The sequence below is a fragment of the Chrysochloris asiatica genome, unplaced genomic scaffold, assembly GCF_000296735.1.
Source record: "Chrysochloris asiatica unplaced genomic scaffold, ChrAsi1.0 scaffold00113, whole genome shotgun sequence".
Lineage (NCBI taxonomy): Eukaryota > Metazoa > Chordata > Mammalia > Afrosoricida > Chrysochloridae > Chrysochloris > Chrysochloris asiatica.
In genome coordinates, this window is record NW_006408631.1 from 9,735,341 (window position 1) to 9,759,834 (window position 24,494).

The 24,494-nt window shown below is 38.5% G+C and overlaps 1 protein-coding gene across 1 annotated transcript in view; it reads right to left on the reverse strand.

Moving 5' to 3' along the window:
* Positions 1-24,494, reverse strand: part of MED12L (mediator complex subunit 12-like) — a 470,668-nt gene that overhangs the window by 58,177 nt on the left and 387,997 nt on the right. Inside the window, exons 20-30 of the mRNA XM_006867983.1 lie at positions 21,765-21,992; positions 20,816-20,957; positions 18,492-18,612; positions 17,868-17,969; positions 17,093-17,206; positions 11,564-11,763; positions 9,242-9,430; positions 6,768-6,842; positions 6,488-6,678; positions 5,199-5,360; positions 2,712-2,823 (exon numbers count right to left, since the gene is read on the reverse strand). Coding sequence (XP_006868045.1) covers positions 2,712-2,823; positions 5,199-5,360; positions 6,488-6,678; positions 6,768-6,842; positions 9,242-9,430; positions 11,564-11,763; positions 17,093-17,206; positions 17,868-17,969; positions 18,492-18,612; positions 20,816-20,957; positions 21,765-21,992 — 1,636 coding nt within the window. The remainder of the gene's footprint in view (positions 1-2,711; positions 2,824-5,198; positions 5,361-6,487; positions 6,679-6,767; positions 6,843-9,241; positions 9,431-11,563; positions 11,764-17,092; positions 17,207-17,867; positions 17,970-18,491; positions 18,613-20,815; positions 20,958-21,764; positions 21,993-24,494) is intronic.

Genomic DNA, 24,494 nt, shown 5'->3' on the forward strand with positions numbered 1-24,494 from the left:
ACATCATCAGTGCTCTTTGCTCTGAAACCTAAAAGGTATATATTATTATTTTGATGTTTTATTGAAGATAGGTTTTGTTATCTTTTAAATTTGCCTTCCTTGATAAAGACGACATATACTATCTTGAAAAAACTTGGTATCTTGGATATCAGCCAAGTGGCGTATCAACTTATAGAGTTTGATGCTTCCTGACTGACTCAAACTAATGCTGGGCCACTCAGGAAAGACAAACCACAAATGGGTAACACCCTAGAATCTGATGACATGGGCAAAATAAAGAAAACATCATCAGTTTTCTGAAGTGGTAGCAAATGAGAATCAGTTTTAAAGGAATGAAAATGAGTCATATGCAGAACTATGCAGCCCAACAAATGGCCTGTACGTATACTGTCCAGTGAGGGGAGCATTTCCCAAATCTCAGCAAGAGATCCAGGTCTCTGCCAATTCTGAATTCAGGGTGGAAGGTAGTTACCCAAAACACTAGTTGTCATGTAGCTGGGAAAAGAGCTGAAGTGTGAAAAGTGGTCAGAAGCAGGGCAAGGGAACAGAGAATGACAGTGGGCTTAGTTTTGAGAATGTCCAGGGAAGGAAGACCTCCTGAACAAAGACCTTAATGAATTGACAGAGTAGACCTTCCAGGTGAAGAGAAGAAAAGATTCAAAAGTGCTGAAATGGGAACTTGCTTGGTAAATTCAACAGCAATCTGGCCAATGAAAAAGAGTAGCCTGCGTAAGGGCAAGGCTTGTAGGAAATGAGTTAGAAGCGGGAGCCAGAGCTAGAATGCACAAGGGTCTGAGAAGTCCCAGCTGTGAATTTTTATTCTAGGTATATGTCTTAGTTATCTAGCATTGTTATAACAGAGCTAGCACAAGTGGATGCCTGTAACAAACAGAAATGTATTCTAGGTGGCTATATAAGCCCAAATTCAGAATGCTGACTCTAGGGGAAGGCTTCCGCTCTTGTAGGCTGGCTCTTGGGAAAAGTCCTTGTTTACTTTCAGCATCGGTAGGTCCAACATTCCTTGGAGACCTCCACGTCTCTTGGCCTTGGCAATCTCCATGTGTCTTGGCATCAATCTTTCCCTGGATCTTGGAACTTCACAATGCCAGGACCCACCAAGGATGCGTTCTACTCTTGGCTCTTCTCTCATGGTGACAGTAGGTCCTTCCTTCTCTGCTTGCTTCTCACTCCTTTTATCTCTTGTAAGACAAAAGGCGTTGCAGGCCACACTCCTGGGAAACTCTCTGACATTAAATCAGGGATGTTAGGTCCCCACTCATAGTGACCCTGAGCACAACAGAAAAACACTGCCCAGTCCTGCTCATTCTCACAACTGTTGTGACATTTGAGACCATTGTTGTTTTTCATTTACATTGAATGAAACTGTTATATTACATCATCACATATCTGTCAAACCACTGAGAATCATGGTCCAGCCAAGCTGACACATCTTTTGGAGGGACATGATTCAATATATAACAGTACATAAGAGCATTTTAGACACTAGAATGACATGATGTGATTTAAATGTTAAAAGGATCACCAAACTACTGCTGAAGGGAAAGACATGATGTTAACTCAACAGACAGACAGTGCCACAAGGAGAGGTACATTAGGCTCTGTGTCATGATGTAAAAATCCCAGGTGATTCCTCTATCCACTCTGCTCAAATTCCACGTCCTCTAATTTCTTATCTGGTCAGTCCATTGTCTTTCAGCACACACACTGCAAGTGTTCCAAATACTGACCAGGAGAATTCTGACTGGTGAAAAGGCAATCCAAATTCTTTGAAAGTTAACCAATATGCCTTTTGATTAATTAATGAGTGCATTAAGAAGTTTCTGGAGCCCTGGTGTGGCTCTGCAGGTTAATGCGGTAGACCTCAAAGTTAATCTGAACTGCAAGGTTGACAGTTCTAGCTCAGCAGCTGCTCCTCCAAAACCTTATACAGGGTTGATATGATTCGGGACCAACTTGACGGCACTTAACAACAATAACAAGGAGTTGCTGGGTGGCATAAATGATTAAGTGCTTCTGAAAGATTGTTGTTGCTGTTGTAAATGCCATCGAGTTGATTCCGACCCATAGCGACCCTGTATAGGGTTTCCAAGGAGCAGCTGGTGAGCTTGAACCACCGACCTTGCAGTTCAAACGACTTTGCAGTCTGGCGCATTAGCCCACAGCGCCACAGCAGGACTGATTATAGCCATTGAAAACTCTATGGAGCAGTTGGACTCTACATCTGGTTGATTGTCATTAGTCTGAACTGACTCAAAGGCTTGGTTTGGTTTCCTGGTATATGTGCACATGTATGGCATCAATGTGCCTGTGGCAGGCAAAGAACATTGAGTTTCTGAGTGTAAAGAGAACAAGTCCAGAACTTGTCTGGTGCATGGAGCTGGACACAGGCTCTTCTGTTTTGTTGCCATCCACACTGAAACACAGGCAGAGACAGAGATGAGAGGATATTTCAAAGCTACATGTAAAAGTATATTTTTACAGCCTACAGGTACTAGAGGCATAATCAACAGTATACAACTGTTTATCATGTGCCTACACGGTCAGGTGGGAGAATAGGGCATGGATTGTGTCTCTTAGCATCTAATCAAAAGATGTAGTACCCTTATTCGTTTAATCTCAGAACTTGAAAGGAAAACAAATTAGTGCCATAGAAAGAAATTTTCCTGGCCTAATATTATACTATACTTTACCTGATTAACTTGATTCTGGAGAGATGTTAGGAGGCCTTCCCGTTGTTCATCTTGTCCCTTAAGACAGGTAAGTACCAGTGAGAGGAAAGGCTGTTGACTCAAAAGAGACATACTACAAAGGAAGTAATAACATGAGATTTAGTTAGAAAGGATAGATTACAGCCTGTTGCCACACTGACTTCTTTCCCTCGGGTTATTTGCTCTTATTTATTTTACTATTAAAAAAGAAAGAGGGAGGAATAAATAGGCAAGGACAACTTGAAAAGTTAAATTGTATCTCTACTAATAAGATTAAAAGCCACTGTAATACTTCCAAATAACTTAATATGCTCTACTGTCCCTTGAAGGTATTCCCAACCTCCATTTTACATGTGAGGCTGTGAGGGATTTGAGGAAACTGGTTTGCATCAGTAAGAAAAACTTTTAAAAGAAAAAAAATGTAAGCCTGAAATTTCTTATTTGAGAGTCACTAAACTGGCCTGGATGTATGTTGTGCTTTTGTCTGTTTGTCTTCTGTATTACAGCAGATTTCTCAAAACCAAACATGGGATTCTGGTAAAGTTAAGATTAGAAATTCAGCTAGAAGATTCCATGGTGTGCTACTTGGTGACCTCTAGTGTGCAACCCCATATCCACACCCCACAGCCTTGGTTTATAGACCACTTTCCTTAAGGCATGTGGAAGAAATAGTATTTATTTTTAAATTTGCATTTCATTAATATTTCTTCAATCCTCAGAGAACAGGTGTCAAATAATAAAGAGTAACAAAATGCTAAAGTGGAAAGAAAATCTTCTTAAAATGCTAAAATACTTTCATAGGCTTCATCCTAAACCAGCAGTACGGATAGGCACTAATTTAGGAAGAAATACCTTTCAAGTCTCTGTTAACAAGACCTGTCCTAGGATGTAAGGCAATGTAGTAAGTACCATCACCCATTAGCAAATAAACTTTGAAAATTAAGATTCTTCTGGCAAAGACGGTAAAACAACCACTTGGCAAACAAGATACATATGAGAAATTTACTGTAGTTAACAGCTCAGGTTCAGAAGCTGGGAAGCCTGGGTTCAAACCCCAGCTTTATCACTTCTTAGCTATGTAAACTTGAACACCTTAATTTATAACCTTTCAGTACCTCGGTCTCCTCAGGTATAAAATGGAGACAATGAAAGAAGTTAGCACATATAATTTCTGTGAGAAATTTAAGAGCTCACATATGTAATGCATTGTATACAAGAAATTGGCATTTTTAAAAATATCAATAAATGGCAGTGTGGCATTGTGGATTAATGAGCTGGACTGCAAGGTTGGTTTGAACTGCAAGGTCAGCGGTTCAAGCTCACCAGCTGCTCCTCAGAAAGCCTATACAGAATCACTGTGAATTGGAACCGACTCGACGGCACTTAACCCACGACAACAAAATATTATTAATTGGTGGTGGTGGTGTGCTCTGGAGTCGGTTCCACAGCAACCCTGTGTAGGGTTTCCGAGGCTGTAAATCTTTACAGAAACAGAAAGCTTCATCTTTCTCCCATGGAATGACTGGTAGTTTTGAACTGCTGACCTTTAGGTTAGCAGACTGACTTGTAACCACTATGCTACACTAGATGACAAGAAACCTGTATATTTAAGAGTTTTTAAAATATGCGAGAAATGATAGTCATATTTTTCCTTTACTTCTGGACTGAAGTTTGGGCTTCAGTGTGACGTTCTCTTTTTTCTCAGTGACATTGTTACTTTTCAAATATAATTATGTGGACCTTTTTCTTGGCCACAAAATAAATTAAGAAAACATTAAACTTGATGTCTTTTAAAAAGTTTCAGTATCTCATACAGAATAAGAGCACTAGATGTTAAAAACAGCAGTAATTATATCACGTTCAACGTGACAGAATTATAAGCAAGTCTATGCATTTTAAACATAAATAGCTAAATAAATAAAAATAGCTAAATAAATAAAAATAGGTCTGTTGTTGCTGTTTTTAAGCACCATTGAGTCAGTTCTGACTCACAGTGAGCCTGTATAAGCTCTGTTGTTGTTGTTGGTATGTGCCGTGGAGTCAGTTCCGACTCATAGCGACCCTGTACAGGGTTTCCGAGGCTGTACATCTTTACGGGAGCAGAAAGGCTCATCTTTCTCCCACAGAACAGCTGGTAGTTTCTAACTGCTGATCTTGCAGTTCGCAGCCCGATTTGTAACAACTACGCTACCAGAGCTCCTTGTATAAGCTATAGATAATTGAAAAACAGTATAGATCATTAAAAATACGATACAGGAAGCAGGTTTGATTCAGTAGGTGTGAAGAGGAGCTCCAAAGTTCTGGCTGAGAAACCCTGTAGTCACTATTGGAATGTTTTTAGGACAGAGGCTTGCCTAACAGAGATTATTACCAATTCTTTAAAAACCAAATTTCAGTGAACACTGAGTACAATAACCATTCATGTTTGCAGTGTGCTACATACAGAGATCCACTTTAAGACATTCATACCTTTTCTGTTTTTGTCTGTCTCGCTCCTTTTTGGAAGAGGAACCCAAGTGCTGTCCCTTCTCCAGCTCTTCCCCAGCAGCTTTCAGCACTCTTCCTTGCACAGAAGTTGGCAGCCTGGCAATTAAGGGGGCCACCAGCCACACACCCCTGCGTTCAGAGGAGCTAAAATAAGAAATAGGTGTTAAACCCCCATAAGTAATCTTTTTCTCTACTGTCACAGTTACAGCAAAAACTCCCAGCTAAAGCTGTTAAGCACAAGCCACACAGTTTACTCTAAAATCCTCTTTTATTTCTCTACGACCTTCTTGAAAATAACGCATTTGCAATACTTTCCAACCACACTTATGGAAAATACTAAGAAGTGGGGTTCTGGTAGGATAACCATACTATGTTTTCTTTCATCCAAAAAAAAAAAGTGTTTCTCCACTATTTGGCCTCTCTGATCAATAACAATCCATTTTACCAGAGGAGAATATACACTGGCTACAAAATGGAATATTCTGATTATATCTAAGCATGTTGCTATTGTTGCTAAGTGTCTTCAAGTTGGTTTCCAAGGAGTGGCTGGTGGGTTTGAATTGACAACCTTGTGGTTGGCAACCCAGTGCTTATCCTACAGCGCCACCCCAGGACTCCATATTTAAGCATGTTGTTGTTACATGCCATCGAGTTGGTTCCAACTCATAGCGACTCTGTATACAATTTCTGAATAGTGGCTGGTGAGTTTGAACTGCAGACCTTCTGGTTCAAATCAACCTTGAGGTCCAGCACAGCAACCCATAGCGCCATATCAGGACTCTGTATTTAAGTACAGTAGTGACCAATTTAAAAATTTAAAATAGACCAGTTATACTTCTAACTCAAATGATGACATAAACCAATCTGCCTTCCATAACGAAAGTAGCATTTGAAGATTTTCATACGTGTCCTACTTCTAAATTAAATTACATTTCCATAATATTGTTATACAGATTTGCTTGTGAATAAGGATAATAGAGAGAGTGTTTCCTAGACAATAGCAGAGAAGACAAAAGATAATAAATGAACCTTTAGTGCCATCTATGATTCCAAGGAATCTGGCTCTAATTTAATCTAAAATTAAGAACACTAAGGTATCAGTCAGTTTACTTTACACTTATTATTTAATAGCAACAATTGTCACTTACAAGCAATTATTTTATCTACATTCTTGTGGCTTTAAGGGGGAAAAAAAACAACTATTAATAAATAAAATTTGCCATTGTCAAAAATTAATGACAACCCAAGAAAACCACAGGGGGAACAAATACCTCAGGAATGGCTTTATTCCATTCTGTCTCGTGCCACCTGTATCGGTACTTCCAATACTGTTTGGGTTGAAGAGGCCCATGCCAGAATTAGAAGAATTACTGTTCATGTCAGCTGACTGCTGGAATACCTCGATTGTTGCCTTTGCAATATTGTCTAGTAGGTTGTTCATTTCAGCCACAGATCCAGAACCCTAGAGTTAAACACAAGAACATTTTACTTTATATTCAAACATCAAAATGCTTTTGTTTAATCACAGACATGCTTTCCATGTATACTCACTGGGTCCTTCAGACACTGTTTGATCATTAACTGAAGTTCTAGCCAGGACTGCCTCAGTGTCCACTGCTCAAGATTCTGAGGAGAATACAATGAGTTACAACATGAGGAATGCTGAAGATGTCTTCAAATATAGTCATTTCTGATAGTATTCCCTCTCTCAAGGACAGGTAAAATGATCAAACATGGTAAAGTGATTTATATGGATCAAACCACTTCCAATCCTATAGATATATTCCATGTAGACACAAATAAATAAATATCAACATTAAAATAATATGCCTGACTCTCCTAGGCCCTGGAAGAAAATAAGGCAATTATTTATGTCTCTCTTAAAATTATTTATCTGTAACAAACCCCATGCCAAATTTTGTTTTAGATCTCAAATCATATTTAATAGAATCTGCCCCACCAAAGAAATTTCTTATGTACTTACAATACTGACTAATGAATATTTATCTGATGATTGTATACAATTTGCAGAAATTGTGTATTCCATGTATATACAGTCCTGGTGTGGTGCTGTATTATAAACCACAAGGTTGGCAGTTCAAAACTCACCAGCTGCTCTGCGGAAATACTATATAGTGTCGCTATGAGTCAGAACCGACTAGACGACACTTAACAACAAAAACATATACCCAGCAAGAAAGTATGGCAACTATACTGTTGTTGTTAAATGCCATTGAGTCAGTTCTGACCCATAGTGACCCTGTATAGGGTTTCCAAGGAGTGATAGTAAGCTTGCACTTCCAACTTTGTGGTTCACACCAGCCTTGCAGTCCAGCGCATTAACCCACAGTGCCACACCAGGACTCCATGGCAATTATATATAAAATTAAAAGCAAGACATAACAATCATAGGTAATTAAAATAGAAAATTAGCTAGCAATGACAAAAAATAAAAGTGAGAGAGAAACTCTTATTAAACAGTATGTCTCTGAATTATGAACGTCAGAGTGATGAAGAATTCCTAGTTGCTTTTTAATATTATGTAAGTTTGCTCTAATTTTGAAATGATTGACCCAACCCCCACTCACCACAAACTCATCACAATTTCCTTCACTTGCTGCACATGCAGATATTAAATCAATCAAAGGCTACTTCTAGCCTTTTCTTGCTCTGAAGTAGGACTAAATAACTGTTGTTGCAACTTGTATACCTATTTTATTTATTTTTATTGTAGTTTAGGTGAAAGATTACAGAGCAAATTAGTTTTCCATTCAACAATTTATACACATTTTGTTTCATGACACTGTTTCGAATCCCCTCATTATAACAGCATGCTCTCCCCTTCTTCTCTGTGTGTCCCATTTCCCTTTGCCCGCCCTTCTTGCCTCTTCCTGCAGTCTGAGCTTTGGTTTTAGACAAGTGCTGCTCTTTTGGTCTCTCATGGTTGACAATACTTATTATGGGGAGGATAGTACTCATCAATACAATGTATTCACTTCATAGGCCTGTCTGTTATTTGGCTGAAGGTTTATCCCTAGGGGTGAATTCAATTCAATGCTCGAAGGGTATCTGAGGGCCACAGTCTTGAGAGTTTGACCAGTCTCTACCAGACTAGTAAGCCTGAATTGTGTTCTACACTGTGTTTTATTTATTTATTTGGGGGAGGGAGGTTGTTTCTTCTCTGCCCAGAACCTTCAACTGATCATAGTGTTTAAAACAGTGGCAGTTAGGCACTATTGAGTTCTTCTGGTCTCTCAGGGTACTGGAGGCCGTTCCCATGCTCCATTAGTCCTTTGGCAGAGTTATTTCATGAAGTCTTTGGTTTTCTTCACTATTCTTCACTCGGATGAGGAGAGATCAACAGTTGCATCTTAGATGGCTGCTAGTATACTGTTAAGACCCCAGTCAGTACTCCCCAAAGCAGGATGTACAACATTTCCTTGTGGATCACGCTATGCCAACGGATCTAGATGTCTAGATGTCTAATAACACTGTGCTCCTAAATCCGCAAACCCATTCTCTTCTCAAGGTGTTTGGTTATAGCAAAGAAGTTCTTATAACTGTGTCCCCTGTATGTTCTATGGTGGTGGCTGTATGCCGTGGAGTTGGTTCTGACTCATAGCGACCCTGTGCAGGGTTCCCAAGGCTGTAAATCTTTACGGGAGCAGAGTGCCTCATCTTTCTCCCGCTCCTTTCTAACATTTACAGCACAAATACATGTAGAAACAGCCTCCGCCAAACCTCTATATACTTGTGGACATACCCCCATTCACCTTCCCATATCTGTTCAGCTTGAGTATCTACCTGTGTCTACTCACAAGTGTCATTTGTTACTACTATTATTGCAGTATTACATTTATAACAGTATCTACTTTTTGTCATTGACTCCGTGCACCTATAACATTACCAGAAAATTCTTAAAGATACGCTTAGGAATGGCTATTGTTCATGAGCCAGAGACTGCCTATAATTACAAAGAATGTTTCAAGAGACAGTAACATAATTTAAAAAAATAGTTCACTTACCTGAAGAATGCGCTTAATGTGCTGTCTTTGCAGGTTGTCCCCCTCGGTACATTCTTTAATGCCATGAGGATAACAGATAAGCTGCAGTAACTTCTGTGCTTGTACATTTGAAAGCACAGGGTCCAATATAAGTTCTTTGTCTGTACACAGTCTTTCAGGTTCTTTTAAGCAATGTTCTCCTACCCATTCCTAAAAAATAACATGGCAGTTAGATTGATAAGCACTGATTCTTTATATATGTATGCAGTTTAAGTTCTAAATTGTTGTTGTTACTGTGATGTGCCATGGAGTCAGTTATAACTCATAGGTGTAGCTGGTGAGCTTAAACCACTGACCTTTCAGTTCAAACTGACCTTAAAGTCCAGTGCATTAACCCCAGTGCCACACCAGGACTTGTGCACAATAGAAAAAAAAAAAAAAACACAAATAGGAATATTTTAATGGTTTTTAAAAAAGTGAAAATGCTGGGAAAAGCCTAAAGTGGGTATTTAATAATGACATTTATCATGATCTGCTCATTACTTTTAGAGACCACATTGTACATGTTTACATAGAAGTCACCTAGGGATCTTATTAAAATGTAGATTCTGATTCATTATTTCTGGGGTGGAAAAGCAAATTCCCAGCAGGGGGTAGGCTCCCAATGAGCAGGTTGGAAGTCCCTGTTTGTAAACCAGTACACTACTGGTTCACTTGTGGTTGTTCATTAGAATCACTAGGGGAAGATTTTAAAAATTCCAATGCCCAGGTTCCACCTTAGACCAATCAAATCAATATTAGTTGGTGGGATATGCTGCTGCTGCTGAATACTGTCAAGTCTGTTCTGACTCAGAGCAACTCTGTATAGGGTTTTGTTGTTATTGTTGTTAAATGTCATTGATTCAGTTCCAACTCATAGCAACCCTGTATAGGGTTTCCAAGAAGCAGCTGGTGAGTTTGGACCACCGACCTTGAGGTTCAAACCAATTTCATGGTCCCGTGCTTATCCTATACAACACCACACTTGGACTCCTGTATACAGTTTATGAGGCTGTAATTCTTTATCGGAGCAGAATGCCTCATCTTTGTCCTGCAGATGGCTGGTGAATTCAAATTCCTGACCTTGCATTTAGCAGCTCTACACATAACCCACTATGCTACCAGGGCTCCTTGGTGAGACCTAGACAGCAGGAATTTTTAAAGAACATACATAACTGCCCTGATAACTCTAGTTATACAACTATAGTTGTGGACCAATGCACAATACCTATCTGACTATTTGCTATCCATTACCATGGTTATAAGCACACCTTACTAAAAATGTGATCCCATCAACATTATCACTATTACATAGTTCTGAGCTCACGATGTTAGTAAAATATTAGCATAGCAAGCAATGGGTATTTTTTAGATGTCAACATTACACAGACGTGTACAAAGTTTCATGAGGAGCAACATATTACATTGTCTCAAAGTATCTTCCAAAGATTGCTTAGTAGCTGCAAGGGAAAGAATAGTTAACTATATAGTAGAGCCATCTTGATCAAAATGAACATCACTAATGAGGGAGTGAAGGGACATCCTGTTCCTTGAGATATGGTCCCTGGAGAAGGATACAACAAGACTTTTGTACTATTCTATCTAGGTACACATAATCTGAAGCTAATCTACAGAACACCACAGATAGATCTATCAAGTGAAGACCATTCTATAAAACAGCAGATCAATGTTCTGTAAAAATGTCAATGTTATCCAAGAAGAAGAAAGGCAGTAAATCTGTTCCTGATTAAAGGAAACAAGATGCATGGCTACAAAATGCAATACATGATCCTCAGTTTACCCTACGGGAGGAAAAAAGTGGTGCCATATGGGCACTACTGGGATAACCGGCAAAATCGGGAAATGGCTATAAGTTAGAAACAAGTACTGTATCAATGTTAATTTATTTTGATTTTAATAATTGTACTATGGTATGTTAAGGAATTCATAGTGTAGGAAGTATTAAAAAATAAAGGAGTAAGATGTATGCCATCTACTTACAACAGGAAATAAATCATATAAATATGAACATACATTTACACACAAAATTATAAAGCAAATGTGGCAATATATATATATATATGTATGTGTGTGTGTGTATGTATGTATATATATGTATATATGTAAATCAGTGACAAGGGTATTCTAGAATTCTCTTTATTATTCTTCCACTTTTCAGCAAATTCTAAACCACTTCAAAATAAAGAAACCACCTGCATAAAACTTTACTACAAAATTGAGCAGCTTCCTCAGAAAGAAGAATTGCATATTCAAAGTTAAAGGTAAATTATGCTTGAAGATTACCTGTTGACAGATAGTCCTCAGTACGTATCTAGCATATTCTCTTAAATTGGCAGTTTCTATGGAAATGCTTTTCCCACAGGATTTTGAATTTTGTGAGGCAGTCCAGATATCATCAGCATTCCCATCACGCCGTAAACCTCGAATGGTAAAGTCTTCATTCTTCAAAGAGCTGACACTGTTATTGCCAATTTTGGCATCTCCTAAATAACAGAATCACAAAAGCAAAATATTGCCAGTAGTTCAAGATACTGCCAAATACTTGCAAAGTAAATGAAGCTAGCTTTCAGGGATTTAAATTATGTAAATGGCATCATTACTGCACAACCACTTGTTCCTCAATGAAACGAATGGATCAAGAGAATAAATGCAAGAACCCAGAGAAATGGGGGGAAAAAACCACAGCAAAGCAAATTCAAGACACATTCCTAATTTTGTTTACAGAATTAAGTATGTTTTCACTAAACTTGGAAAAGCCACTTAACATCACACTCAGTAATCACAGAACAAATAATTTCAGAATTCAATATCAAGCATAAATGTATTCAAACTTATTTGACTTACAAACAAGGAAAAAAAAAAAAAAAAAAAAAGGGTTACTCACCCTTCTAGATGTCCCTTTTCCACTTCTTCTCTTACATTGACTTATTTTCTATCCATAGGTCAAGAGAAAAGTTTTGCCTTAGCCCACCTTACTATCAACTTCTTGACAAGAGAGATTTATTTCCCTGGGAATGGAAAAGGGCAATGCATACTAAGGAAGCCCTCAAAAGTAGGGCATTCAATGAATAACCTATGTCTTTCACTTGCAGCTCTGTAAACATCTAAACTAGAAAACCTTATCTGAACAACCCATAAGAATAGCATGGAGGCAGTATTAGCCAACCTCCTGTAACTTCACAATGGGAAGGAGAATCAACACCAACATCAGCCCAAAGCTGATTCCTAAGACACAGAGGTCATACATACCTCCTTTCTCCAACCTTCTTCACCAATTCGGACATCAGTCATCCCTCCCTACTACTCTCTACTTCTTTACTGGGCTCGATAACTTGTTGCAATAACCACACAAAACTCACAGACATTATTCATAGGGTTTATTAGTGAAGGAACTGGTTAAAATTCAGGATTAGGAATGACTTAAGATACACTTGTTTGGTCAGGATAGCTTCTGAGCCATGCCTATAGGCCTCTTCAAGGCCCTCTACCCTTCAGATTTCTTGGCTAGTCCAGCCTCTGCCCTGCTCAGGACAAATGTTATAAAGTTCTTTAACTCCACAGAAGTGTCCAGAAGATCCACACTCTGCCAGTAAGGTTGGCCTGAAACCACCACTCAACTCTCTAGCTCTATAGGTCAGAGAGCCTAACTCCACCAAGTGCCTGGAGGCACCATATTCCACCAGTAAGCCTGCTGCCCAAAGGTGCTCAGCCTTTTTGCTCCCTGGGCTGACACCCACCATGTAAGTCTTCTGCTGTCTCCTAGTTCTACTGCTGCCAGTTCTCTGCTGCATTTCCTACAGCTTCTTGCTGTCTCTATCTCCTGGGTCCAGGAGGTCCCCAGAGCAAGTGTGCCATTCCAGGTTCTTCTTGGTGGTTATAATGTCCCCTTTTCCACCTCTGGGAATGCTCACTTAAAGTCTAGAGAGATGGCAGCACTGGCCAATCCCTTAATAGGGTGCCACATACCTTATTTGCATTGTAAGCAAGCTGTCCAATCCCCTTAGTGAGCCCAAATCACCTTATTTGCATAGTCCCAACCAATTATTTGGTGTCAGTTATAAAACCATGATGGAGTGCAGAGGCTCTGTAGGATAAGCACTGGACTGTTAACCACAAGGTCAGTGATTCGAGCTCATCAGCTGCTCCACAGGAAAAAGATGAGGCTTTCTGCTTGCAGGAAGGATTTACAGCCTCAGAAACCTAACACAGGGTCTATCAGTTGGAACCTACATGACAGCACTTAACAACAACTAAGGCAAGGCATGAAAGGCCATATAAAAGCAATCCATTGCACTGCACAACCTCTAATATATTTAGTAAAATAAATCTAAGAAAAATATTTTCCACATAACAAACTTGGTGTTTGAGGTGAGGTGAGGGGTAAGGAAACTGACCGGAATGTAGCTGGAAATAAGAAATTTTCTCTTGCCATGAAAAAGAACTGGCACATTTTAAAAAGTAGGACAGTAATATAATTGGTAATAAGGATTACCAAATGACAACAGAGCCTTCAACTTCTATGCTTTTCCCACAGGATTTTAAGTCTTAAACCAAAAAATGTCCAGGAATTAACAGTTTAGATGAGGTCTTCACTGCTGACCATAACTAAGCAAAACCAAGTTCAGGTTAGTGCAAAAAGCCTTTTAAAGCCAACAGGTAAACCAAGAAAACAATCTGACTCCACTGAAAGAATTTGGAATTTCAGAGTAGCTACATGAATATTCACTTATAACAAGGCAAAAGGAAAGAAGGAGAAAACAATATATTTCTATTCATCAATATATTATCATGCATGTATCATTAAAATACCAATATTCACTTCACCCACATTAGTTTAATTCAACAAAGCTCTCCTGTACTTGAAGGCGAGACCACTTTTTATAAATATCAATTTAGCATACTTTCTCCAACTTTAGGTGATATAAACAACTGTCTCTAAACCTCAAGTTAAACTACTACAGAAATCAAAACCCAAATTCTGTAACATTTTAATTCTGTGGTGCTGCAGGAAAAGCACTGGACTTCTAACCACTAGGTTAGTGGTTCAAACTCACCAGCCGCTCTTCTACTAAACAGAATCCTTATGAGTTGGAACCAACTTGACAGCAGTAACAACAACAAACAACTCAAAATAGAACGTAATAGAGGGATTTGAGAGAACAGTGGTTAGGACATGGTAAGGGATAAAAGTAATATGACAGCAAAACTCTAACAAATAAATAAGCACCTCTGCCAGTCATAGACCAGGGATTCCCTATTGAGTTTAGATGTTAGGGTAATAAAAAAGGTCTGGGAGGCTATGCCAAAAATGTCTGCCATTTTATAGACAACAGAACAAAAAGATGTTCAGAGGTCCCTGCTCCAAGTCTTATCAAGTTCTGAGTCTGAGGCCAATTAAAAATGGCAAGGGAAAGCAATAAAATAAAAAATTTAAAAATGAACTTGAGATTATGCATGGATACTCAACTTAGATATTTAAGGAAACTAAACAATTCTACAAATCATGGAGCCAAAGTCTAGGTTGCACTAATTTTTGTTTTAAGATATTTGTTACTCATGCAGTCACACTTAGAACACTGCTTTATTGAAAGCCTAGTATTTGTGAGTCTCTCTTGTGAGCACAGAGTTAACAAAGTAAAAACTTTCCATCTTTGATTTCATGGTCCCTACATTTAGTTATTAGGTAGACCTGACCAACCATCTTTTCCTTTAAACAACATCAAGGCAAGAAAATTGTATTTACTGGATGGAATGAGCATTAAATGTTGGTTGTATAATACTACAGGCTCCTGAACCCAGAGAAGATGCCACAGCCCCTCAAGTGACTCTTGTTGCTGTTGCTGTTGTTAAGTGCCATCGAGTTGCTTCCAACTCATGTGACTCTATATGCACAGTAGACTGAAACACTGCTGGGTCCTACACCATCCTTACAATCATTCCTTCCAATCTGAGGGGTTCATTTTACAGCATGGTACCAGACGATGTTCAGCAGCTAGGCATAAGATTTTCAGTGGTCATTTTATTTCAGAAGTGGATGACTGTGTCCTCCTTCTTAGTCCATTATAGTCTTTCAATGTCACTGAAACCTGTCCACCATGGGTGACCCTGCTTGGATAGCATAGCCTCCAGTATCACAGAACACACAAGTCACCATAGTACAACAGACTGACAGGCAAGAGGTGGCATGTGGCTCTACCCTTCTCTTTTCAATAAGAAAATGCACAAAATTTCCAAAAAAATATAAATGTATGTACAAATAATTTTAAAGGCAAACTTTTAATAATTTATTTTTATAGAAAGCCTACTATCATTATTTGAAAGTCACCAGAAATGTTTCTCAAGTAGAAGTACTAAAGGAAGCTATTAAGTTATATCCTTTTTAAGACTCATTGATAACGATTCCTAACTACTCAGAAATTTCCATACTAATCAAAGAGAACTTTTTTAGAACATAAGATGTAATTTTCTTTAGCCCAAACCAAAGTAGGTACCCACAAATGGAATTACCAGTTGCTGTCAATTCCAACTCATGGCAACCTCATGTGTTTTGGAGGACAGCTGTGCTTCAGAGGGTTTTCAAGGGCTCTGATCTTTCAGAAGGAGGTCATCAGATCTTTTGTCTCAGATGCCTCTAGGTGGATGTGAACCTCTAATCTTTCTATTAATAGCCAAGTGTACACTTTGGGCCATACAGGGACTCCAATGTTGGAATTTGTTGTTAAGTGCCGTGGAGTCAGTTCTGACTCATACTGACCCTGCACCGGGTTTCCAAGCCTGCAAATCTTTACAGGAGCAGAAAACCTCATCTGTCTCCCACGGAACAGCTGGCAGTTTTACCACTATGCTACCAGTGCATCTTAGACATTGTGAATTAAACAAACTGTTGTGTGTGTGTGTGTGTTGGGGGGGGGGGTATTGGAACTATTTAATATTGGTTTATTAATATCATTTAAATTATGATGTGATTCATAAAAACCCAAGGCAGAATAACAGAGTTGCTCAGGGTCATAGGTGAAGCAAAAACACTAGGATTTTCTAGTATTCTAGTACTAGTTTAAATTTAAACTTTTGGTGTCGAGTTTATGAATCTCAAAATTGCTGATTAGACCACAAAATCATCCTTGACCACTCCAAAAGGTGATTTTTGCTAGACATAACAAATCTTTGGGTCTGAAGATCTATTTTACATCAGAACAAGACATCCTGCAATAAAAAAACCACAAGAAAGTATTTATGCTTAGATCTCCCCAAGGTCACTGTAGGTCATACTTCTCTGAGAATCTGCTTGTATTTGGACTTGAGGAAACCCAACTGACTTATGTACAAGAAAACTAAAAATGTAATAAAACTATTTCCAATAATATTGTTGTTGTTAAGTGCCGTCGAATCGGTTCTGACCCATAGTGACCCTGAACAGGGTTTCCGAGGCTATAAATCTTTACGGGCGCAGAAAGCCTCATCTTTCTCCCGCAGAGTGGCTGGTAGTTTCAAACTGCTGACCTTAAGGTTCGCAGCCCGATTCGTAACCACTACGCTACCAGAGCTCCTTGTTGTTGTTAAATGCTGTTAAATAAATTCCAACTCCTTATGACCCCATATAGGGTTTCTAGGACTGTAAATCTTTGCAGGAGCAGAAAACTTCATTCTTCTCAGGCTGAGTGGCTGGTGGGCTCAAACCACCAACCTTTTGGTTTGCAGTCCAATGCTTATCTTACAGAGCTAATAATATTAACTGGATTTAATTCTGAATACAAGTTACTTGGCCTCAGTTTCTGGTGATTAACCAAGAAGCGTCTATCAGAATAGTCTTACCAAGCATCATAATTGCTTTTAGGACAGCAAACACAGCTCCCACTTCAATGCTGTTGTGAGCAGCGGCTAAGAGGTGTCGATCACAAGATGATCTTATTCCAGGGAAAGGCTTGCCTATGAGAACAACAACAAATCTTTAATAGTCTCATTAGCATCAAAACCAATCTTTTATAGCCATTTACAGTCTGCAGGGCCTTTGGTTCCTTGGAAGACTGTGGGCGCTTAATTGCCATTAGATAACTCTAATTGATGCTTCATGTATTCACTAAGAAATACTGCCAGTATTGCTAACTAAACCTTTTCTTTTTCATTACTAAAACGATGTCTTTGCTCCTTAGAGAGATGCATCAAAAAGATTAGTATGACTTGCACTGATTCTTACACACACACATATCTATACGGAAATATCTGTAAGACTGGTTTTTATTAACACCTCAAGAATTCTTACCTTGTTCCTATTACTATATGAATCACCATTGCCCTAAGCTGCTATGATAATGTTCATAATCAACATACATAGTAGGTTAGAGGATTATGCTGCCCACCAGCATGGGTTTGCCTAATAGCACAGGTATTTTTATTGTTTATTAACTCTTCATTTGCATTTCTCTCAATATCCTGATATTACATAATCAGGGAAAGGTACTGGCAGCACTTTTCCAAGCCATTATCTCATGCCTTACCCCCAAAATCAGGGTAGATCAGCATATTTGGTCATTTTAGAACCTGTAACTCCAAATAAAAGGCAGCAGAGATTTTTCAGCTGTCAGCTCACCGGTTGCTTGAGGTAATAAACAGGCCTGGGGAGCACGGAAGAGATGAAGCAGGAGTCGACATGTCATTCTTGCTCCAGGCTCAGCGTCCGCATCTCCACAGGCTAGGTCAAAAGGATTTTAAAACCAAATTTTCTAACAAATACAAAGCTTTAGAATTTTAAATTAAGAATATTTTTCTAGAATAATTTCAATAAATGCACCTCATAGGAAAAACCTTAGACACTAATCATACTTTCCTGAGAAACTGATTTCTTTCTAAAAATATAATAAAATAGCAGTTCTCAGACATTTTCCATTGGGGTCGATATAACTCTGTAGGTATAAATGTTAAGATAATTCTACCATCGCCACCTTGATGCCATATCACTTCTGAATGGATGTACTCTGAAACACTACTTTCACTCTCTTTTGTAGTTGGGAAAGGTCGGTAGTTTAAAACCACCATCTGCTCTGTGGAAGAAAGATGAGGCTATTTGCTCCCATAAAGATTTATAATTTCTGAAATTCTGAATATGGTTGCTACGAGTCTGAATTGACTCCATGGCAGTGTGTTGGGTTGGGTTTGGACCACTACACAAAGGGAGCAATCAAATAGCAAGTGGTGCCATAAGATACTGTCTTACCTGCTGCAAGGAGAGAGGGAAGAGCAACGTGCTGCACGACGTCCTCCAGGGAGAAACACTGTCGTGCTATCAGAATAGCAATGAAAGTAGCTAATGAATCATGGAATGAAAGGTCACTCACCTTCAAGAAAAACATTGACATGTTTTAATACCTAACACCCTCTTAAATCATATCTACCATTAATAACTAAAAGAATATAGCCAAAATCATTAAGATCTCAAATTCCAAAATGAACCAATAGAGTGAAATGGTAACTGTTTATGATTATATTCCTTTAAGTCTATTTCTACAGAGCCCCGTGGAGCTGTGTGTTAAGCGTTAGGATGCTAGCCAAAAGGTCGGCAATTTGAATCCATTAGCTATTCCACGGGAGAAATATACGGCTCTCTTGAAAACCCTATGTAGACTTGCTATGAGTTGGAATCAACTCAAGGACAGTGGGTAGGTCTATTTCTGATAGGAGTCCCTGAGTGGTCTAGATGGCTAAGTGACTGACTACAAGTCAAACCCAACAAATTCAGTTCAAACCCACCCAAGGTGCCTCAGAATACAGGTCTGGTGAACTGCTTCTCAAAGGTCAAATAACCTAATGGACAGTTCAACTCTGCACACATTGGATGGTCATGAGTTGGAATTGCCTCAAGGTCACCGGGCCTATTTCTACTGAGTAAGACAAAGAATGAAGGTTAACCTGTGTTCCAATGCTGTAAGAAGAGACTGAGTTCTGTTGTGTAAACATTCAAGTGAGAGACAAATTAACAGAAAAGGTAAGAATCTAAAAATCCCTGAAAGATTTAGCAAAATTAATACTTTTCAGCAGAATGCAATGACAAAGTAAGAACATTAGGAGCAAAGGAAAGCAAAGGGGTTCCCCTCTAGTTGAAACACAAGTCTCATTAATGTTTTCTAATTCCTATTCATGATAATAATGATTATAGTATTACGTTATGGAGTCCTGATGTGGCGCTGTGGGTTAATGTGGTGGACTGCTAAGTTGGCATGAACCACAAGGTCAGCAGTTAAAGCTCACCAGCTGCTCCTTGGAAACCTTATACAGGGTTGCTATGAGTCATACCCAACTCAATGACACTTAACAACAACAACAACAGCAACAGTATTGTTAGTTCTAATGACAACTCTGAAAGTTTCCAAATGACTACTAAAATAGGATAATAATAATAAAATAAAGGCAAGAAAAGAAAGAGGAGGAAACTCGGTGTAGTCCACAATGAAGTCTCTACCTTAACAAAACTCACAGGATTCTGGCAGAAAATAGTAAGAACAATTATAACAGAGACATCCATACTGAGACATGCCTGACACTGTGGGAGCAATGTACAAACATCACCTCTTTTAATAATGCACTACAATGAAGTTCATTATTTTTCAGATGAGAAAATAAAGCAGAAGGCGAGTGTAACTAAAAAGTGATTAAGAGCTTAAGAAACTGTCGAAATAAAAATTTGGGTCTTTAAAATCTAGAAAAGTATGTCACAGTTATGGGATATATGGATGGGTGAGTGGGTGGATGGATAGATGATGGATGGCTGGATGGACAGATACAACATTAACAGGTACCCACAAAACGGATATAGGACTGTCCACCTAGTCTTAGGTTAGAATTAAGGAGCAAACATTCAACTGGGAGGTGGTTACAAATGCGTAAAGATCTTCCATACTTAAGATGCATTATTAACCATATGACATGGTTTACTCCACTATATGATAGCAGAAGGAAAATAAGAAATCAAGTCAGACTTTTAAGAAAGTCTCACAATGCAAAGTGATATTGGAAGAAATAAGTGATATACACAGATATCTATTCACTGCCTTTCAAACTAAAAAAGTTTGGACTGCAAAGTCTGTTTGAACTGCAGGGTCAGTGGATCAAGCTCACCAGCCATTCCTTGGAAACCTTTTACAGGTTTGCTATGGGTTGGAACTGACTCGAAGACACTTAACAATAGCAACAATAGTTAAAATATATCCCCATGCCATGAAGAACACAAAGCACTAATAAAAACCCAGACCAAACAGGTATTAGTGATTCAGCTAAACTAGGATTTCAGAAACAAAGGCAAGAAAAGTATTAGCATTTCTGCAACAATTTAAGCTACTTATTAAAAAATATGTATTTTTTCATTTGTTATATATCCTTGGCAACTATACTGTCATGCATTGCTTTTGGACAAAAAAAGAAAATTATTTTACAACATTTTAGCGGAGGGCTGAGTCAATTCAAATCAAATAAGAAACAATAAATTACCCACTAACTAATTAATGAAATGCACATATGATTTTTAAAATGAAGTAGAAAACTTACATCTACAGTACAGAGAACATCATTAAATCCCCACACGTGATTTGAAGAACAACACAGAGCCTTCAGAACCCCCAGCCATTCTGAACTAAGAACAGTGCAGCAAGCTGTCAACTCTGAGGAAAAATTGGCTATGTCGTTAATCCTAGAAAATAAAAGGAAAACAGTAGGAAGTAACCTCAAACAAAAGAGAAATACTAACAAGCAATATACTTAATGAGTATGCATTTTACCTTTTTCTTAGATGTAAGTATACAATAAATACCTACTTATAAAATAAACTTGTAGAACTTGGGGTATAAGGTCGAATTAAGGAACTTCAAATGGCCTCTAATATTTCATGGTATCAAGCAGCAATTATTAGTATAGTTGTGAATTAGCATAATTTTACTTCCTTGAATATACCTGATCTACACATTCACACCTAGCCAACATTTTCAGTGTACTCAATCCAAAATTAAAGACCTGTAATTTGTTTGTTGTTGTTGTTAAGTGCCATCGCATCGGTTCCGACTCATAGCAACCCCGTATAGAGTTTCTGAGGAGTGAATGGTGAGTTTGAACCACCGATACTGCAGTTCAATCTGACATGGAGGTCGAGTGCATAGTATTATTAAATATATATATTCTTAGTTATACTTTTGTTATACATGTTTTTGCAAACAGCTCACATATGTCCTAGTGTGGTGCTTTAGGGTAAGCACGGGAAGCGACTTAACAACAACAATGTCCAAAGCATTTCAAGACAGAACAATGGGCCAGAGAATGTAGTCTCACGGGTTAAGGCAATTATAGGGTTGAACAGAGGTAAATTCAGAAATAAAGGAAGATGAAAAGCAGCAAATGGCAGCCAATTGTCAGCCCATATAATTACTAAAGACCTTAATTTCAAAGCAGACATCAAAACAACAGCTCTTTGATTAATCATGAATTCCAAGATGACTCATCTTACCTTCCAGCATCCTGATGGCCCATACATACATTCATGAGTGTATTGCAGACAAAACTGTAGCGATTAGCTGCATTATCACTAAGGATCTTGCCAAGCATTGAATAGTTGATGCTACGGGTCGAAGGATTCTCAATGAAGTCCATCATGAAGTCAGGATCCCATCGCAAGTTAGAATTTGCAGGCATCACATTATTATATATGGTTTGCTTTACTTTTGAACAGGCACTACTGAGGTTATAAGAAGAAGAGTTAAAAGATAAAACAACACAGTGGAACAACCAGAAACTTACTTCATGTAAGCACATATTAAATGGAAGCAACTGCCATGTGTTATCACAAAAGAATTGCATTATGAGTTCTAAAATGCAACTGAATAATCGGCACTGAGAACAGAACCCAAAACATAGTCATTTCTATGGCATGGAGCTGTAGGATAAGCACTGGACCATAAAGTCAGTTTGAACCACAAGGTTGGCGGTTCAAACTCACCAGTCACTCCTTGGAAACCCTATACAGGGTCGCTGAGTCAGAACCGAATTCAAGACAGCACTTAACAAGAAGTTGGTGACTACACAGAAGAACAAAACAGAAATATGATATCTAGTTACCAATCTTATTTTATAAATCTTTTCTACAGAATTTACTAAAGAGTAACTGTCTCTTAACAAGGGTCAGGAAGTGTTATTGCTTAAATGGATTCAATTAAACACCAGGAATAATTTGGTATTTAGTCTAAATTATACATCCTGCAAAATTCTTTCTCTACATGGCTTATATCACTGAAGCCTGTGTGCCAAGGAATTGTGACATAGCAGTGAAAAAGAGAGGTATGTTCCCTAACTTCCAAGTAGGGAGAAAATGAAAAAGACACAAATTTCATGGGAGTGTAAATAACTATCATATCATTCCTAAAAAGGAGCCTTGGTGGCATAGTAGATTAAGCATTGATGTTGTGCTGTAGTTTAAGCACTGGACTGCTAACCACAAGGTCAGCAGTTCAAACCCACCAACTGCTCCTCAGAAACCCTATACAGCGTCACTATGAGTCAGAATCAACTCAATGGCACTTAACAACAACAACAAATGCTAATATGAAAGGCAAGCGGTTTGAATCCACCAACTGCTCTGTGGGAGAAAGATGAAGTAGTCTGCTTCCATAAAGATTTACAGCCTCGGAAACATTTCGGGAAGAGTTCTATTCTGCCTGGTTGTAAGTGGGGTGAGATAGTCCTAAAAATTTATCATGTGTTTCTTAATAGTTTTAAAGAGATTTTTAAGAGCCTGGTCTAGTAAAATTAAAACTGTACACATGTCAGTGAGTTATATCTCAATAACATCAAGACTTACAGAACTATAAGAGAATTAAGAGTATCTATTTTAATCCTGTTCTATCCTGGGTGGCACAAATGATTAAATATTCAGCTACTGACTGAAAGACTGGTAGTTCAAACCCACTCAGAGGTCCCTTAGAAGACATAGTAGAGGCAAGTTCACAAAAGGTCACGGACCCTATAGAGCAGTTCTATTCTTCACACATAGGTTAGCCATGCATAGTAATCAGCTTACTAATTAAACAGCAATAACAGCAGGAGATTTAGGGAGTATCTCCTTAAATCCTGCTCTGGCGATGTGGTAACGTTCCAATGAATTCTATCAAATTTATCCAAGCCAGTCTTTGGGAAACTAAATAATTTTGCTTGCTCTTCCTAATTTTTACTTGGCCCCCACTTTTCTTTCAATAAAGAGACTACTCTCAAGTACACGTTCTCCTATCCCCTGCATGGATTATGTGATATCTCTGAACAAAGTGGCTCACAGGAAATCTCCACTCTTTACTTCTAGGCCTCCTGTCTAATTTATTTTACTTTTTTGCAATGACCTTTTGTGTTTTCATAAAAACTCAGCTACCATCCAAAGCACTCTCAAATTCTCTCCCACTCTCTACTATAGTCATGAAATTCATCAATCAACCCTTGAACTGTTTCCTTATGAAATTGCATGTATCAGAAAAATTTTACAATGTAGGAAAGCAACACTCACCTTGGAGTCAAAATGACTCACATTCAATTCTAGTCTGTGACTGTTGTTAGGTGCCATCGAGTTGGTTCCAAGTCAGTGACTTGGAATAGTGAAGTGACTGTCCAGTTCCATGCCATTTCTCAGAATCGTTACTATATTTAAACCCATTGTGGCAGCCACCATGTAAATCCATCTCTTTGGAGGTCTTCTTATTTTTCACTGATTCTCTATTTTATCAAGTATGATGTTCTTCTCCAGGGACTGATCCCTCATGGGACATAACCAAAGTAAGTGAGACAAAGTCTCACCATCCTGCCTTCTAAAGAACATTCTGTCTGTACTTCTCCCTAGACAGATTTGCTCTTCTACTGAACAGTTTATGGTATATTTAGTATTCTTTATCATCACCATAACTGAAAGACAACAATCCTTCTTTAGTATTTTTTATTCGTTATTCAGTTTTCACATGCATCATTAAGCAAATTTATCATGACTTGAGTCAGGCACACCTTAGTCCTCAAGGTGGCATCTTTGCTGTTAAAATACATTTAAGAGGTCCTGGTGTGGCACTGTAGGATCAGCACTAGACTGCAAACCACAATATTAAAAGTTCAAACCCACCAGTTGCTCCTTGGAAACCCTACACAGGGTCACTAAGAGTTGGAACCGACTCAGCAGCACTTAAAAACAACAACAAAGAGGTCTTTTACA